Source organism: Cyanistes caeruleus, chromosome 37 (assembly GCF_971803275.1).
Source record: "Cyanistes caeruleus chromosome 37, bCyaCae1.hap1.1, whole genome shotgun sequence".
Taxonomy (NCBI): domain Eukaryota; kingdom Metazoa; phylum Chordata; class Aves; order Passeriformes; family Paridae; genus Cyanistes; species Cyanistes caeruleus.
The window spans coordinates 539,157-556,626 of NC_141738.1; the positions used below are offsets into that span (position 1 = coordinate 539,157).

General features: G+C 59.0%; 1 protein-coding gene across 4 annotated transcripts in view; it reads left to right on the forward strand.

Annotated features, from left to right (window-relative positions):
- The window catches only part of PFAS (phosphoribosylformylglycinamidine synthase), an 82,057-nt gene that overhangs the window by 41,250 nt on the left and 23,337 nt on the right, over positions 1-17,470 (forward strand). For 2 of the 4 annotated variants that reach the window (XM_086871735.1, XM_086871734.1), the window contains exons 15-22: positions 91-252; positions 2,561-2,674; positions 3,523-3,654; positions 6,856-7,086; positions 9,196-9,376; positions 9,738-9,821; positions 10,936-11,091; positions 15,127-15,252. In XM_086871735.1, the coding sequence (XP_086727861.1) occupies positions 91-252; positions 2,561-2,674; positions 3,523-3,654; positions 6,856-7,086; positions 9,196-9,376; positions 9,738-9,821; positions 10,936-11,091; positions 15,127-15,252 (1,186 nt within the window). Of the gene's footprint in view, positions 1-90; positions 253-314; positions 358-2,560; positions 2,675-3,522; positions 3,655-6,855; positions 7,087-9,195; positions 9,377-9,737; positions 9,822-10,935; positions 11,092-15,126; positions 15,253-17,470 lie in introns of all 4 variants that reach the window. The other 2 variants (XR_015281515.1, XM_086871736.1) reach the window with 2 other exon arrangements.

Genomic DNA, 17,470 nt, shown 5'->3' on the forward strand with positions numbered 1-17,470 from the left:
AGTGTCCCCATCCCTTCACTCCCTGGTGACACTGTGGTTACACCGGTGACACTGGTGACACTCTGGTGACACTGGTGACACTGGTGACAGCTGGGTGACCCGTCCCTGAGTGTCCTGGAGCTGTGGGGGGCCGAGTACCAGGAGTCCAACGCGCTGCTGGCCCGGCCGGGGGCGCTGGCGCTGCTGCGGCGCCTGGCCCAGCGCGAGAGGTGTCCCCTGAGCGTGGTGGGGACAGTCACCGGGGATGGACGGGTGAGACACTGGGGACACTGAGGGGACATTGGGGACATTGGGGACATTGGGGACACTGAGAGGTGTCCCCTGAGCGTGGTGGGGACAGTCACCGGCGACGGACGGGTGAGCTTGGGGACATTGGGGACATTGGGGACACTGGGGACATTGGGGACACTGAGAGGTGTCCCCTGAGCGTGGTGGGGACAGTCACCGGCGACGGACGGGTGAGCTTGGGGACATCACTGGGGACATTGGGGACATCATTGGGGACAGTGGGGACACTGAGAGGTGTCCCCTGAGCGTGGTGGGGACAGTCACCGGGGATGGACGGGTGAGCTTGGGGACATCACTGGGGACATCATTGGGGACACTGGGGACATTGGGGACATCATTGGGGACAGTGGGGACATTGGGGACAGTGGGGACACTGAGAGGTGTCCCCTGAGCGTGGTGGGGACAGTCACCGGCGACGGACGGGTGAGCTTGGGGACATCACTGGGGACATCACTGGGGACATTGGGGACATCACTGGGGACAGTGGGGACACTGAGAGGTGTCCCCTGAGCGTGGTGGGGACAGTCACCGGGGATGGACGGGTGAGCTTGGGGACATCACTGGGGACATCATTGGGGACATCACTGGGGACATTGGGGACACTGAGAGGTGTCCCCTGAGCGTGGTGGGGACAGTCACCGGCGACGGACGGGTGAGCCTGGGGACATCATTGGGGACATTGGGGACATCATTGGGGACATTGGGGACATCATTGGGGACATTGGGGACAGTGGGGACATCATTGGGGACATCATTGGGGACATTGGGGACAGTGGGGACACTGAGAGGTGTCCCCTGAGCGTGGTGGGGACAGTCACCGGCGATGGACGGGTGAGACACTGGGGACAATGAGGGGACATTGGGGACATCATTGGGGACATTGGGGACACTGGGGACATCACTGGGGACATTGGGGACATTGGGGACACTGAGAGGTGTCCCCTGAGCGTGGTGGGGACAGTCACCGGGGATGGACGGGTGAGCTTGGGGACATCATTGGGGACATCATTGGGGACATTGGGGACAGTGGGGACACTGAGAGGTGTCCCCTGAGCGTGGTGGGGACAGTCACCGACGACGGACGGGTGAGACACTGGGGACATTGGGGACATCATTGGGGACATTGGGGACACTGGGGACATTGGGGACATTGGGGACACTGGGGACATTGGGGGGACATTGGGGACATTGGGGACATTGGGGGGACATTGGGGGGTTGGGGACATTGGGGGACATTGGGGACATTGGGGACATTGGGGACATTGGGGGGACATTGGGGACATTGGGGACATTGGGGGGACATCGGGGACATTGGGGACATTGGGGGGACATTGGGGACACTGGGGACATTGGGGGACATTGGGGGGACATTGGGGACATTGGGGACATTGGGGGGACATCGGGGACATTGGGGACATTGGGGACACTGGGGACATTGGGGACACTGGGGACATTGGGGACATTGGGGACATTGGGGTCCTGGGATAATTTTTGAGGTGTTTTGGGGTCGGTTTTTGGGGGTCATTTTTGCAGGGTTTTTTGGGGGTTTCTGGGGCTGGTTTTGGGGCAATTTCGGGTGATTTTGGGGATGATTTTTGGGGTTTCTGGGGCTGTTTTTGGGGCAGTTTCGGGTGATTTTGGGGATGATTTTTGGGGTTTCTGGGGCTGTTTTTGGGGCAGTTTCGGGTGATTTTGGGGATGATTTCTGGGGGTTTCTGGGGCTGTTTTTGGGGTGATTTCAGGTGATTTCGGGGTTGATTTTTGGGGATTTCTGGGGCTGTTTTTGTGGCTGTTTTTGACGATTTCTGGGGCTGTTTTTGGGGTGATTTTGGGTGATTTTGGGGCTGTTCTGGTGCTGTTTTCGGGGCAATTTCGGGTGATTTTGGGGTCGATTTTTGGGGGTTCTGAGGGTGTTTTTGGGGTTGATTTTTGGATGTTCTGGGGTTGATTTTTGTGGGTGTTTCTGGGGGTTTCTGGGGCTGTTTTTGGGGTGATTTCGGGTGATTTTGGGGATGATTTCTGGGGGTTTCTGGGGCTGTTTTTGGGGGATTTTGGGTGATTTTGGGGATGATTTTTGGGGGTTTCTGGGGCTGTTTTTGGGGGGATTTCGGGTGATTTCGGGGTTGATTTCTGGGGGTTTCTGGGGCTGTTTTTGGGGCGGTTTCGGGTGATTTTGGGGATGATTTCTGGGGGTTTCTGGGGCCGTTTTTGGGGCGGTTTCAGGTGATTTTGGGGTGAATCCAGGTGATTTTGGGGTGTCCCCCCTCCCCAGATCGTGCTGGTCGATGACCTGGCGGCGCCGGTGCCCGAGGGGGGGTCCCACGAGGGGCTCCCCACCCCCGTCAACCTGGAGCTGGAGTGGGTGCTGGGCAAGATGCCCCAAAAGGTCAGGGGGGACCCCAAAATTCCCAAAAATAACCCCAAAATTGGGGTGGGGGGAGGGGAAACTGCAAAAAAAACAAAGCAGCTGGGATTTTGGGGGGGGACACCCCAAAAAAAAAAGGGGTCCCGAAAGGTGAGTGGGGACCCCCCAAAAAACGGGCCCAGGATTTGGGGGTGGGGGTCCCCAAAAATGAGATCCCGAATTTGGGGGGGACACAAGAAATGAACCCCAAAATTGGGGGGGGAGACCCCAAAAAAGGAGCCCAAAACTGAGGGGGACACCCCAAAAAAGGGACCCCAGATTTGGGGAGGGACACCCAAAAAAAAGACCCCAAAAAGGGACCCCAAATTTGAGGGGGTGGACCCCCAAAAAAGGGACCCCAAAAAAGGACCCCAAAATTGAGGGGGGGCACCCCAAAAAGGGACCCCAAATTTGAGAGGGGGACCCCAAAAAGGGACCACAAGTTTGAGGGGGGAACCCCAAAAAGGGACCCCAAATTTGAGGGGGGGACCCCAAAAAGGGACCCCAAAATCTGAGGGGGTGGATCCCAAAAAGGGACCCCAGATTTGAGGGGGGGACCCCAAAAAAAGACCCCAAAAAGGGACTCCAAAACCCCAAAAAAGGGACCCCAGATTTGAGGGGGGGACTCCAAAAAAAGACCCCAAAATCTGAGGGGGGAACCCCAAAAAAGGGACCCTAAATTTCAGGGGGACACCCCAAAAAAGGACCCCAAATTTGAGGGGGACACCCCAAAAAAAGACCCCAAGAGGGGGAGGGGAGCCCAGATGTTTTGGGGGGACCCCGAATTTGAGTTTTTCCCCCCAAATTTCGGGGTCCCCCCCCCCCCGCAGGAGTTCCAGCTGTCGCTGGCGCCCCTCCCCCGGCGCCCCCTGAGCCTCCCCCCGGGGCTCTCGGTCGGGGCCGCCCTGGAGCGCGTGCTGAGGCTGCCGGCCGTGGGCAGCAAGAGGTACCTGACCAACAAGGTATGGTGTCACCTGTGTCACCTGGGTCACCTGTGTCACCTGTGTGTGTCACCTGTGTCACCTGTGTGTCACCCCTGTCACACCTGTGTTACCTGTGTCACCTGTGTTACCCCTGTGTCACCCCTGTGTGACCCCAACCCCGGCCGTGGGCAGCAAGAGGTACCTGACCAACAAGGTACTGTCACCTGTGTGTCACCTGAGTGTCACCTGGGTCACCTCCTGTGTCACCCCTGTCACACCTGTGTTACCTGTGTTACCTGTGTGTGTCACCCCTGTCACCCCTGTCACCCCTGTGTGACCCCAAACCCCGGCCGTGGGCAGCAAGAGGTACCTGACCAACAAGGTACTGTCACCTGTGTCACCTGTGTCACCTGTGTGTCACCTGTGTGTCACCCCTGTCACACCTGTGTTACCTGTGTTACCTGTGTGTGTCACCCCTGTGTTACCCCTGTGTGACCCCAACCCCGGCCGTGGGCAGCAAGAGGTACCTGACCAACAAGGTATGGTGTCACCTGTGTGTCACCTGAGTGTCACCTGGGTCACCTCCTGTGTCACCCCTGTCACCCCTGTCACACCTGTGTGTCACCCCTGTCACACCTGTGTTACCTGTGTGTGTCACCTGTGTTACCTGTGTGAGCCCAAACCCCGGCCGTGGGCAGCAAGAGGTACCTGACCAACAAGGTACTGTCACCTGTGTCACCTGGGTCACCTGTGTGTCACCTGTGTCACCTGTGTGTCACCTGTGTCACCTGGGTCACCTGTGTGTCACCTGTGTGTCACCCCTGTCACACCTGTGTTACCTGTGTTACCTGTGTGTCACCTGTGTCACCTGTGTCACCTGTGTGTCACCTGTGTCACCTGTGTCACCTGTGTGTCACCTGTGTGTCACCCCTGTCACACCTGTGTTACCTGTGTGTGTCACCCCTGTCACCCCTGTGTGAGCCCAAACCCCGGCCGTGGGCAGCAAGAGGTACCTGACCAACAAGGTACTGTCACCTGGGTCACCTCCTGTGTCACCTGTGTCACCTGTGTGTCACCCCTGTCACACCTGTGTTACCTGTGTTACCTGTGTGTGTCACCCCTGTCACCCCTGTGTGAGTCACCTGTATCACCCCTGTCACCACTGTGTGAGCCCAAACCCCGGCCGTGGGCAGCAAGAGGTACCTGACCAACAAGGTACTGTCACCTGGGTCACCTGTGTCACCTGGGTCACCTGTGTGTCACCCCTGTCACCCCTGTCACACCTGTCACACCTGTGTGTCACCCCTGTCACACCTGTGTTACCTGTGTGTGTCACCTGTGTTACCTGTGTGAGCCCAAACCCCGGCCGTGGGCAGCAAGAGGTACCTGACCAACAAGGTATGGTGTCACCTGTGTCACCTGGGTCACCTGTGTCACCTGTGTGTGTCACCTGTGTCACCTGTGTGTCACCCCTGTCACACCTGTGTTACCTGTGTCACCTGTGTTACCCCTGTGTCACCCCTGTGTGACCCCAACCCCGGCCGTGGGCAGCAAGAGGTACCTGACCAACAAGGTACTGTCACCTGTGTGTCACCTGAGTGTCACCTGGGTCACCTCCTGTGTCACCCCTGTCACACCTGTGTTACCTGTGTTACCTGTGTGTGTCACCCCTGTCACCCCTGTCACCCCTGTGTGACCCCAAACCCCGGCCGTGGGCAGCAAGAGGTACCTGACCAACAAGGTACTGTCACCTGTGTCACCTGGGTCACCTGTGTGTCACCTGTGTGTCACCCCTGTCACACCTGTGTTACCTGTGTCATCTGTGTGTGTCACCCCTGTCACCCCTGTGTGACCCCAACCCCGGCCGTGGGCAGCAAGAGGTACCTGACCAACAAGGTACTGTCACCTGTGTCACCTGTGTCACCTGGGTCACCTCCTGTGTCACCTGTGTGTCACCCCTGTCACCCCTGTGTGTCACCCCTGTCACACCTGTGTTACCTGTGTTACCTGTGTGTGTCACCCCTGTTACCCCTGTCACCCCTGTGTGAGCCCAAACCCCGGCCGTGGGCAGCAAGAGGTACCTGACCAACAAGGTACTGTCACCTGTGTCACCTGGGTCACCTGTGTCACCTGTGTGTCACCTCCTGTGTCACCCCTGTCACACCTGTCACACCTGTCACACCTGTGTGTCACCCCTGTCACCCCTGTGTCACCCCTGTGTGAGCCCAAACCCCGGCCGTGGGCAGCAAGAGGTACCTGACCAACAAGGTATGGTGTCACCTGTGTCACCTGTGTCACCCCTGTGTCACCTGTGTGTCACCTCCTGTGTCACCTGTGTCACCTCCTGTGTCACCTCCTGTGTCATCTGTGTCACCTGTGTGTGTGATCTGTGTCACACCTGTCACACCAGTGTCACCCGTGTGTCATCTGTGTGTCACCTGTGTGTCACCTGTGTGTGTCACCTGTGTCACCTGTGTGTGTCACCTGTGTGTGTCACCTGTGTCACCTGTGTGTCACCTGTGTGACCCCTGTGTCACCTCAGCGTCACCTTGGTGTCACCTGTGCCACCCCCACCTGTGGCCCCTTTCATGTCCCCCCCAATGTCCCCCGATGTCCCCAACCCCCACAACCCCCCCAATGTCCCCACCATCCCCCGATGTCCCCCCAACATTCCCAATGTCCCCACTGTCCCCCACTGTCCCTGATGTCCCCATGTCCTCGCCATCCCCTGATCCCCCCAATGTCCCCACTGTCCCCAATGTCCCCAATGTCCCCAATGTCCCCAATCCCCCCAATGTCCCCAATGTCCCCCAATGTCCCCACTGTCCCCAACCCCCAGTGTCCCCAATGTCCCCAATGTCCCCAATCCCCCAATGTCCCCAATGTCCCCCACTGTCCCCAATGTCCCCAATGTCCCCAATCCCCCAATGTCCCCAATGTCCCCAGTGTGCCCCGATGTCCCCTGATGTCCCCATGTCCCTGCCATCCCCCCGTGTCCCCGATGCTGTCCCTGATGTCCCCATGTCCCTGCCATCCCCCAGTGTCCCCCGTGTCCCCGATGCTGTCCCTGATGTCCCCGTGTCCCTGCCATCCCCCCGTGTCCCCGATGATGTCCCCGATGTCCCCATGTCCCTGCCATCCCCCAGTGTCCCCCGTGTCCCCGATGCTGTCCCTGATGTCCCCGTGTCCCCAGTGTCCCCAGTGTCCCTGATGCTGTCCCTGATGTCCCCGTGTCCCCAGGTGGACCGCTCGGTGACAGGCCTGGTGGCCCAGCAGCAGTGCGTGGGTCCCCTGCACACGCCGCTGGCCGACGTGGCCGTGGTGGCCCTGTCCCACTTTGGGGACACGGGCGCGGCCACCGCCATCGGCGAGCAGCCAATCAAGGGGCTGCTGGACCCCGCGGCCGGAGCGCGGCTGGCGCTGGCCGAGGCCATCACCAACCTGGTGTTCGCACGGGTGACACACCTCAAGGTGACACTGGGGACATCGGGGACATCGGGGACGCTGGGGGGATTGGGGACACTGGGGACATCGGGGGGATTGGGGACACTGGGGACACCGGGGACATCAGGGGGATTGGGGACATTGGGGACATTGGGGACATTGGGCACTGGCCGAGGCCATCACCAACCTGGTGTTCGCACGGGTGACACACCTCAAGGTGACACTGGGGACACTGGGGACACTGGGGGGATTGGGGACATTGGGGACATTGGGGACATTGGGGACACTGGGGACATTGGGCACTGGCCGAGGCCATCACCAACCTGGTGTTCGCACGGGTGACACACCTCAAGGTGACACTGGGGACACTGGGGACACTGGGGGGATTGGGGACACTGGGGACATTGGGGACATTGGGGACACTGGGGGGATTGGGGGTGTTGGGGACACTGGGGACATTGGGGACACTGGGGGGATTGGGGACACTGGGGACATCGGGGACATTGGGGACACTGGGGGGATGGGGACATTGGGGACATTGGGGACATTGGGCACTGGCCGAGGCCATCACCAACCTGGTGTTCGCACGGGTGACACACCTCAAGGTGACACTGGGGACATTGGGGACATTGGGGACACTGGGGACACTGGGGACATCGGGGGACATCGGGGGGATTGGGGACATTGGGGGGACATTGGGGACATTGGGGACATTGGGGACATTGGGGGTGTTGGGGACATTGGGGACACTGGGGACACTGGGGGGGTTGGGGACACATGGGGTTGGGAGGGTTTCGGACATTGGGGACATGGAGGGATTTGGGGACATTTGGGGACATTGGGGGGTGTTGGGGACACTGTGGGGGTTGGGGACATTGGGGACACTGGGGACATTGGGGACACTGGGGGGGTTGGGGACATGTGGGGTTGGGAGGGTTTGGGACATTGGGGACATTGGGGACATGGAGGGATTTGGGGACATTTGGGACATTGGGGACATTGGGGGGATTGGGGACATTGGGGGGGTTGGGGACACTGTGGGGGTTGGGGACATCGGGGGGCTGGGGGTGGCAGCAGCGGGAGGTGACAGGCGGTGGCACTGACCTGTCCCCTCCCCCGTGTCTCTGTCTCTGTGTCCCCTTCGGCTGTGGCACCTCCGTGTCCCCCTGTCCCCCTGTCCCTGTGTCCCTGTCCCTGTGTCCCTGTCCCCCTGTCCCTGTGTCCCTGTCCCTGTGTCCCCGTGTCCCCCTGTCCCCTGTCCTGTCCCTGTGTCCCCGTCCCTGTCCCATCTCCCTTGTCCTTGTCCCCATCCCAATGTCCCCATCCTGTCTCCCCAATGTCCCCAAATGTCCCCAATCCCCCATGTCCCCCTGTCCCTGTGTCCCCCTGTCCCCTGTCCTGTCCCTGTGTCCCCTCTCGTGTCCCCAATGCCTTCTCTGTCCCCATGTCCCCATGTCCCCCCGTCCCTGTGTCCCCTCTGTCCCTGTGTCCCCCCGGTGTCCCCCCACTGTCCCCGATGTCCCCCCCTGTGTCCCCGATGTCCCCTGTGTCCCCTGGTGTCCCCTCGATGTCCCCGTGGTGTCCCCTGTGTCCCCCGGTGTCCCCTGGTGTCCCCATGGTGTCCCCCGGTGTCCCCCCTGTGTCCCCCTGATGTCCCCTGTGTCCCCTGGTGTTCCCTCGATGTCCCCCTCCATGTCCCCTTCGATGTCCCCTTGGTGTCCCCTCGATGTCCCCTGGTGTCCCCCTGTGTCTCCTTGATGTCCCCGATGTCCCCAATGTCCCCTGGTGTCCCCCCTGTGTCCCCCCGATGTCCCCTGTGTCCCCTGTGGTGTCCCCCCACTGTCCCTGTGGTGTCCCCCGCTGTCCTGCGGTGTCCCCCCGCTGTCCCCCGCTGTCCCTGTGGTGTCCCCCGCTGTCCTGCGGTGTCCCCCCGCTGTCCCCCGCTGTCCCTGTGGTGTCCCCCGCTGTCCCCGTGGTGTCCCCCCGCTGTCCCCCGCTGTCCCCGTGGTGTCCCATGTGTCCCCGATGTCCCCGTGGTGTCCCATGTGTCCCCCGCTGTCCCCCGGTGTCCCCGTGGTGTCCCATGTGTCCCCGATGTCCCCTCGGTGTCCCCTGGTGTCCCCGCGCTGTCCCCAGGACGTGAAGTGCTCGGGGAACTGGATGTGGGGCTCCAAGCAGGGCGCGGAGGGCGGGGCGCTGGTGGCCGCGTGTGACGCGCTGGTGGCCGCCATGCGGCGCCTGGGGGTGGCCATCGATGGCGGCAAGGACTCGCTCAGCATGGCGGCACGCGTGGGGACAGACACCGTGATGGCACCTGGTGACAACGGGGACATCGGGGGGATGGGGGGGATCGGGGACATTGGGGACATTGGGGACATTGGAGACATTGGGGGGACATTGGGGACATTGGGGACACTGGGGGGATTGGGGACATTGGGGACATTGGGGACACTGGGGGGATCGGGGACATTGGGGACATCAGGGGGGATTGGGGACATTGGGGACATCAGGGGGGATTGGGGACATTGGGGGGATTTGAACGCTGGTGGCACCTGGTGACCCCGAGGTGACCCCGAGGTGACCCTGGTGGCCCCGAGGTGACCCTGGTGACCCTGAGGTGACACTGAGGTGACCCTGGTGGCCCCGAGGTGACACTGATGACGCCGCTGTCCCCACAGGTGCCCTGGTGATCTCGGCCTACGCCGTGTGCCCCGATGTCACCGCCACCGTCACCCCCGACCTCAAGTGTCCCAACGAGCGCGGTGAGGGGACAGCTGGGGACACCTGGGGACACCTGGGGACAGCTGGGGACACCTGGGGACAGCTGGGGACACCTGGGGACACACCTGGGGACACCTGGGACACCCGGGGACACACCTGGGGACAGCTGGGGACACCTGGGGACACCTGGGGACACCTGGGGACACCTGGGGACACACCTGGGGACACCTGGGGACACCTGGGGACACCTGGGGACACACCTGGGGACAGCTGGGGACAGCTGGGGACAGCTGGGGACACCTGGGGACAGCTGGGGACACACCTGGGGACACCTGGGGACACCTGGGGACACCTGGGGACAGCTGGGGACAGCTGGGGACAGCTGGGGACATTTCTGGGTGAATTTTCCCCATTTTTGGGTCAATTTTCCCATTTTTGGATCAATTTTCCCCATTTTTAGGTGAACTTTCCCCATTTTTCGGGTGGAATTTCAGCATTTTTGGGTCGATTTTCCCCATTTTTGGGTCAATTTTGGTGCAGAATTTGAGGATTTTGATTTTTTTTGGGCTGATTTTGGGTTTTTTGGGCTTTTTGGGTTGATTTTTGGGCTGATTTTGGGCTTTTTAGGGTCCCTGCTGTGGTCCAGTTTTTTGCCCAGGTGTTTTTGGGTGGAATTTCTCAATTTTTGGGTCAATTTTCCCATTTTTGGGTGGATTTTGGGTCTAGTTTTGGGTATTTTAGCGTTTTGGGCTGATTTTGGGGTTTTTTGGGGGTTTTTGGGTTGATTTTTGGGCTGATTTTGGGTTTTTGGGGGGGTTTTTGGGGTCCCTGCTGTGGCCCAGGTCTTTGCCCGGGTGTTTTTGGGTGGAATTTCCCCATTTTTGGGTCAATTTCCCCATTTTTGGGTGGATTTTGGTGCTGATTTTGGTGATTTTGGGTGTTTTTGGGCTGATTTTGGTGTTTTTGGGTTTTTAGGGTCCCTGCTGTGGGTTCAGCTGTCCCCGGGCCGGCACCGCCTCGGGGGCTCGGCCCTGGCCCAGGTCTTTGCCTGGGTGTTTTTGGGTGGAATTTCCCCATTTTTGGGTGGATTTTGGTGCTGATTTTGGGTTTTTGGGTGGATTTTGGGTCAGATTTTGGTGTTTTTGGGGTTTTTAGGGTCGCTGCTGTGGGTTCAGCTGTCCCCGGGCCGGCACCGCCTCGGGGGCTCGGCCCTGGCCCAGGTCTTTGCCCAGTTGGGCGATTCCTGCCCCGACCTGGACGAGCCCGGGAGCCTCGAGAGCGCCTTCAACGTCACCCAGGAGCTGCTGAAAGGTTTGGGGTGAAAAACAGCGATTTTGGGGCTTGGGGGGGAAAATGGGGACTTTGGGGCCAGAAATGGGGATTTTGGGGTGAAAAATGGGGATTTTGGGGGGAGAAATGGGGATTTTGGGGGTGAAAAATGGGGATTTTGGGGGGAGAAATGGGGATTTTGGGGTGAAAAATGGGGATTTTGGGGCAAAAAATGGCAATTTTGGGATGAGAAATGGTGATTTTAGGGTGAGAAATGGGGATTTTGGGGTGAAAAATGGGGATTTTGGGGTGAAAAATGGTGATTTTGGGGCAAAAAATGGCGATTTTGGGATGAAAAATGGTGATTTTAGGGTGAAAAATGGGGATTTTGGGGTTTTGGGGGGGAGAAATGGTGATTTTAGGGTGAGAAATGGGGCTTTGGGGGCGAAAAATGGCAATTTTGGGGTGAAAAATGGCGATTTTGGGGTCAGAAATGGGGATTTGGGGGCTTTGGAGGGGAAAAACGGGGATTTTGGGTCGAAAAATGGGGATTTTGGGGTGAGAAATGGGGGGTTTGGGGGGGAGAAATGGGGATTTTGGGGTGAGAAATGGGGATTTTGGGGTGAAAAATGGGGATTTTGGGGTGGGTAATGGGGATTTTGGGGTGGGAAATAGGGATTTTGGGGTGAGAAATAGGGATTTTGGGTAAAAAATGGGGATTTTTAGGGTGGGAAATGGGGATTTTGGGGTGAGAAATGGGGATTTTGGGGTGAGAAATGGGGATTTTGGGTGGGAAATGGGGATTTTGGGGTGGGAAATGGGGATTTTGGGTGGGAAATGGGGATTTTGGGGTGAGAGATGGGAGTTTTGGGGTGAGAAACGGGGATTTTGGGGTGGGAAATGGTGATTTTGGGGTGAGAAATGGGGATTTTGGGGTGAGAAATGGGGATTTTGGGGTGAGAAATGGGGATTTTGGGGTGAGAAATGGGGATTTTGGGGGTGAAAAATGGGGATTTTGGGGTGAGAAATGGGGATTTTGGGTGGGAAATGGGGATTTTGGGGTGAGAGATGGGAGTTTTGGGGTGAGAAATGGGGATTTTGGGTGGGAAATGGGGATTTTGGGGTGAGAAATGGGGATTTTGGGGCGAGAAATGGGGATTTTGGGGTTTTGGGGTGAGAAATGGGGATTTTGGGGCAAAAAATGGGGATTTTGGGGTTTTGGGGGGGAGAAATGGGGATTTTGGGGTGAAAAATGCGGATTTTGGAGGTGAAAAAACAGGTATTTTGGGGCTTTGGGGGTGAAAAATGGCAATTTTGGGGTGAAAAATGGCGATTTTGGGGTCAGAAATGGGGATTTTGGGGCTTTGGAGGGGAAAAACGGGGATTTTGGGTCGAAAAATGGTGATTTTCGGGTGAGAAATGGGGATTTTGGGGTGGGAAATGGGGATTTTGGGGTGGGAAATGGGGATTTTGGGGTGAGAAATGGGGGTTTTGGGGTGGGAAATGGGGATTTTGGGGCTTTGGAGGAGGAAATGGGGAGTTTGGGGTGGAAAATGGGGATTTTGGGAGTAAAACTGATTTTGGGGGTAAAAATGGAGATTTTGGGGCTTTGGAGGGCGAAAAATGGTGATTTTGGGGCAAAAACCAGGAATTTTGGGGCTTTAGAGGTAAAAAATGGTGATTTTGGGGTTTAGGGGGGGAGGAAATTGGGATTTTGGGGTGAGAAATTGGGATTTTGGAGGCCTTGGGGGGGAGAAATGGGGATTTTGGGGCCAAAACCAGCGATTTTTGGGGTTTGGGGGTGGAAAATGGCAATTTTGGGGCAAAAAACGGCTATTTTGGGGCTTTGGAGGCTAAAATTGGGGATTTTGGGGCGAAAAATGGGGATTTTGGGAATAAAATTGATGATTTTGGCATGGAAAATGGGGATTTTGGGGTTTTGGTGGGCCAAAAATGGGGATTTTGGGGCAGAAAATGGTGGTTTTGGGGCTTTGGGGGGCAAAAAATGGCAATTTTGGGGTGAGAAATGGGGATTTTGGGGCTTTGGAGGGGGGAAATGGGGATTTTGGGGCAAAAAATGGCGATTTTGGGGTGAGAAATGGGGATTTTGGGGTGGAAAATAGGGATTTTCTGAGAGGAAAATGGGGATTTTGGGAGTAAAATGGATGATTTTGGGGGTAAAAACGGTGATTTTGGGGCTTTGGGGGTGAAAAATGGGGATTTTGGGGTGAGAAATGGGGGTTTTGGGGTGGGAAATGGGGATTTTGGGGTTTTGGGGGGCCAAAAATGGTGATTTTGGGGCAGAAAATGGTGGTTTTGGGGCTTTGGGGGCAAAAAATGGTGATTTGGGGGCGAAAAATGGCAATTTTGGGGTGAGAAATGGGGATTTTGGGGCTTTGGGGTGGGAAATGGGGATTTTGGGGTGAGGAATGGGGATTTTGGGGCTTTGGGGTGGGAAATGGGGATTTTGGGGTGGGAAATGGGGATTTTGGGGTTTTGGGGGCAATGGGTGACAATGGGTGACCCTGGGGGTGGCCCTGGGTGACCCTGGGGTGACCCCAAGGTGGCATTTGGAGACCCTGGGTGACCTTGACATGACCCCAGAGTGACCCTGGGTGACATTTGGGTGACCCTGGGTGACATTTGGAGACCCCAGGTGTGTCCCCAGGTGTCCCCGAGGTGTTCCTGAGTGACCCTGGGTGATATTTGGAGATCCCAGGTGTCCCTGAGGTGACCTTGGGTGGCCCCGAGGTGTCCCCAGCTGTCCCTGAGGTGTCCCCGAGAGGTCCCTGAGTGACACTGGGTGACTCTGGGTGACATTTGGGTGACATTTGGAGACCAGGTGTGTCCCCAGGTGTGTCCCCAAGGTGTCCCCAAGGTGTCCCCAGCTGTCCCCAGGTGTCCCTGGGTGACTCTGGGTGACATTTGGGTGACATTAGGTGATATTTGGGTGACATCTGGAGACCCCAGGTGTGTCCCCAAGGTGTCCCCAAGGTGTCCCTGAGTGACTCTGGGTGATGTTTGGGTGACATTTTCAGACCAGAGGTGTCCCCAAGGTGTCCCCAAGGTGTCCCCAAGGTGTCCCCAGCTGTCCCCAGGTGTCCCTGAGTGACTCTGGGTGACATTTGGGTGACACTGGGTGACATCTGGAGACCCCATGTGTGTCCCCAGGTGTCCCCAGCTGTCCCTGAGGTGTCCCCGAGGTGACCCTGAGTGACTCTGGGTGACGTTTGGGTGACATTGGGTGACATTTGGAGACCTGAGGTGTCCCCAAGACGTCCCCAAGGTGTCCCCAAGGTGTCCCCAGATGTCCCTGAGTGACTCTGGGTGACACTGGGTGACATCTGGAGACCCCAGGTGTGTCCCCAGGGTGTCCCTGAGGTGACCCTGAGTGACTCTGGGTGACATTTGGGTGACATTGGGTGACCCTGGGTGACTCTGGGTGACATTGGGTGACATTTGGAGACCCCAGGTGTGTCCCCAGGTGTCCCCAAGGTGTCCCCAGCTGTCCCTGAGGTGTCCCCGAGGTGTCCCTGAGTGACTCTGGGTGACGTTTGGGTGACATTGGGTGACATTGGGTGACATTTGGAGACCTGAGGTGTCCCCAAGGTGTCCCCAAGGTGTCCCCAGATGTCCCTGAGTGACTCTGGGTGACGTTTGGGTGACATCTGGAGACCCCAGATGTGTCCCCAAGGTGTCCCCAAGGTGTCCCTGAGTGACTCTGGGTGATGTTTGGGTGACATTTGGAGACCTGAGGTGTCCCCAAGGTGTCCCCAAGGTGTCCCCAGTGTCCCCAGGTGTCCCTGGGTGACTCTGGGTGACATTAGGTGACATTTGGGTGACATCTGGAGAGCCCAGGTGTGTCCCCAAGGTGTCCCCAAGGTGTCCCCAAGGTGTCCCCAGCTGTCCCCTGCTGTCCCCAGTGTCCCTGGGTGACTCTGGGTGATGTTTGGGTGACCCTGGGTGACATTTGGGTGACATTAGGTGATATTTGGGTGACATTTGGAGAGCCCAGGTGTGTCCCCAAGGTGTCCCCAAGGTGTCCCCAGTGTCCCCAGTGTCCCCTGGTGTCCCCAGAGCGTGTCCTGACCGCGGGCCATGACGTCAGTGACGGTGGCTTCCTGGGCTGTGTCCTGGAGATGGCCTTCGCTGGCAACTGCGGTGTCACCGTCAGCGTCCCCGCGCCACCGCCCGGCGTCACCCGTCAGTGTCCCCTGTGTCCCCTGTGTCCCCTGTGACCCCTGTGTGTCCCCTGAGTGTCCCCTGTGTCCCCTGTGACACTGAGTGTCCCTGAGTGTCCCCTGTGTCCCCTGTGTCCCCTGTGTCCCCTGTGTGTCCCCTGAGTGTCCCCTGTGTCCCCTGTGTCCTGAGTGTCCCCTGTGTCCCCTGTGTCCCCTGTGTCCCCTGTGTCCCCTGAGTGTCCCCTGTGACACTGAGTGTCCCCTGTGTCCCCTGTGTCCCCTGTGTCCCCTGTGACCCCTGTGACCCTGAGTGTCCCCTGTGTCCCCTGTGTCCCCTGTGTCCCCTGTGTCCCTGAGTGTCCCCTGTGTCCCCTGAGTGTCCCTGAGTGTCCCCTGTGTCCCCTGAGTGTCCCCTGTGTCCCCTGTGACACTGAGTGTCCCCTGTGTCCCCTGTGTCCCCTGAGTGTCCCCTGAGTGTCCCCTGTGACACTGAGTGTCCCCTGTGTCCCCTGTGTCCCCTGTGTCCCTGAGTGTCCCCTGTGTCCCCTGAGTGTCCCTGAGTGTCCCCTGTGTCCCCTGAGTGTCCCCTGTGTCCCCTGTGACACTGAGTGTCCCCTGTGTCCCCTGTGTCCCCTGTGTCCCCTGAGTGTCCCCTGTGTCCCTGAGTGTCCCCTGTGTCCCCTGTGTCCCCTGTGTCCCCTGAGTGTCCCTGAGTGTCCCCTGAGTGTCCCCTGAGTGTCCCTGAGTGTCCCCTGAGTGTCCTGAGTGTCCCCTGAGTGTCCCCTGAGTGTCCCTGAGTGTCCCCTGTGTCCCCTGTGTCCCCTGAGTGTCCCCTGTGTCCCCTGTGACCCCTGTGTCCCCTGAGTGTCCCCGAGTGTCCCCTGTGTCCCCTGTGTCCCCTGAGTGTCCCCTGTGTCCCCTGTGTCCCTGAGTGTCCCCTGAGTGTCCCCTGAGTGTCCCTGAGTGTCCCCTGTGTCCCCTGAGTGTCCCCTGAGTGTCCCCTGTGTCCCCTGTGACCCCTGTGTCCCCTGAGTGTCCCCGAGTGTCCCCTGAGTGTCCCCTGTGTCCCCTGAGTGTCCCCTGAGTGTCCCTGAGTGTCCCCTGTGTCCCCTGAGTGTCCCTGAGTGTCCTGAGTGTCCCCTGAGTGTCCCCTGAGTGTCCCCAGTGTCCCCTGAGTGTCCCCTGAGTGTCCCTGAGTGTCCCCTGTGTCCCCTGAGTGTCCCCTGAGTGTCCCTGAGTGTCCCCTGAGTGTCCCCTGTGTCCCTGAGTGTCCCCTGAGTGTCCTGAGTGTCCCCTGAGTGTCCCCTGAGTGTCCCTGAGTGTCCCCGAGTGTCCCCTGTGTCCCTGAGTGTCCCCTGTGTCCCCTGAGTGTCCCCTGAGTGTCCCTGAGTGTCCCCTGAGTGTCCCCTGTGTCCCTGAGTGTCCCTGAGTGTCCCCTGAGTGTCCCTGAGTGTCCCTGAGTGTCCCTGAGTGTCCCCTGAGTGTCCCTGAGTGTCCCTGAGTGTCCCTGAGTGTCCCCTGAGTGTCCCCTGAGTGTCCCCTGAGTGTCCCTGAGTGTCCCCTGAGTGTCCCCTGAGTGTCCCCTGAGTGTCCCCTGAGTGTCCCCTGAGTGTCCCCTGAGTGTCCCTGAGTGTCCCCTGAGTGTCCCTGAGTGTCCCTGAGTGTCCCCTGAGTGTCCCCTGAGTGTCCCCTGAGTGTCCCTGAGTGTCCCCTGAGTGTCCCTGAGTGTCCCCTGAGTGTCCCCTGTGTCCCCTGAGTGTCCCCTGAGTGTCCCCTGTGTCCCCTGAGTGTCCCCTGTGTCCCCTGAGTGTCCCCTGAGTGTCCCCTGTGTCCCCTGAGTGTCCCCTGAGTGTCCCCTGTGTCCCCTGAGTGTCCCCTGAGTGTCCCCTGTGTCCCCTGAGTGTCCCCTGAGTGTCCCCTGAGTGTCCCTGTGTGTCCCCTGTGTCCCCTGTGTCCCCTGAGTGTCCCTGAGTGTCCCTGTGTGTCCCCTGTGTCCCCTGTGTCCCCTGAGTGTCCCCTGAGTGTCCCCTGTGTCCCCTGAGTGTCCCCTGAGTGTCCCCTGAGTGTCCCTGAGTGTCCCCTGTGTCCCCTGAGTGTCCCCTGAGTGTCCCTGAGTGTCCCCTGAGTGTCCCCTGAGTGTCCCCTGAGTGTCCCTGAGTGTCCCCTGAGTGTCCCTGAGTGTCCCCTGAGTGTCCCTGAGTGTCCCTGAGTGTCCCCTGAGTGTCCCCTGAGTGTCCCTG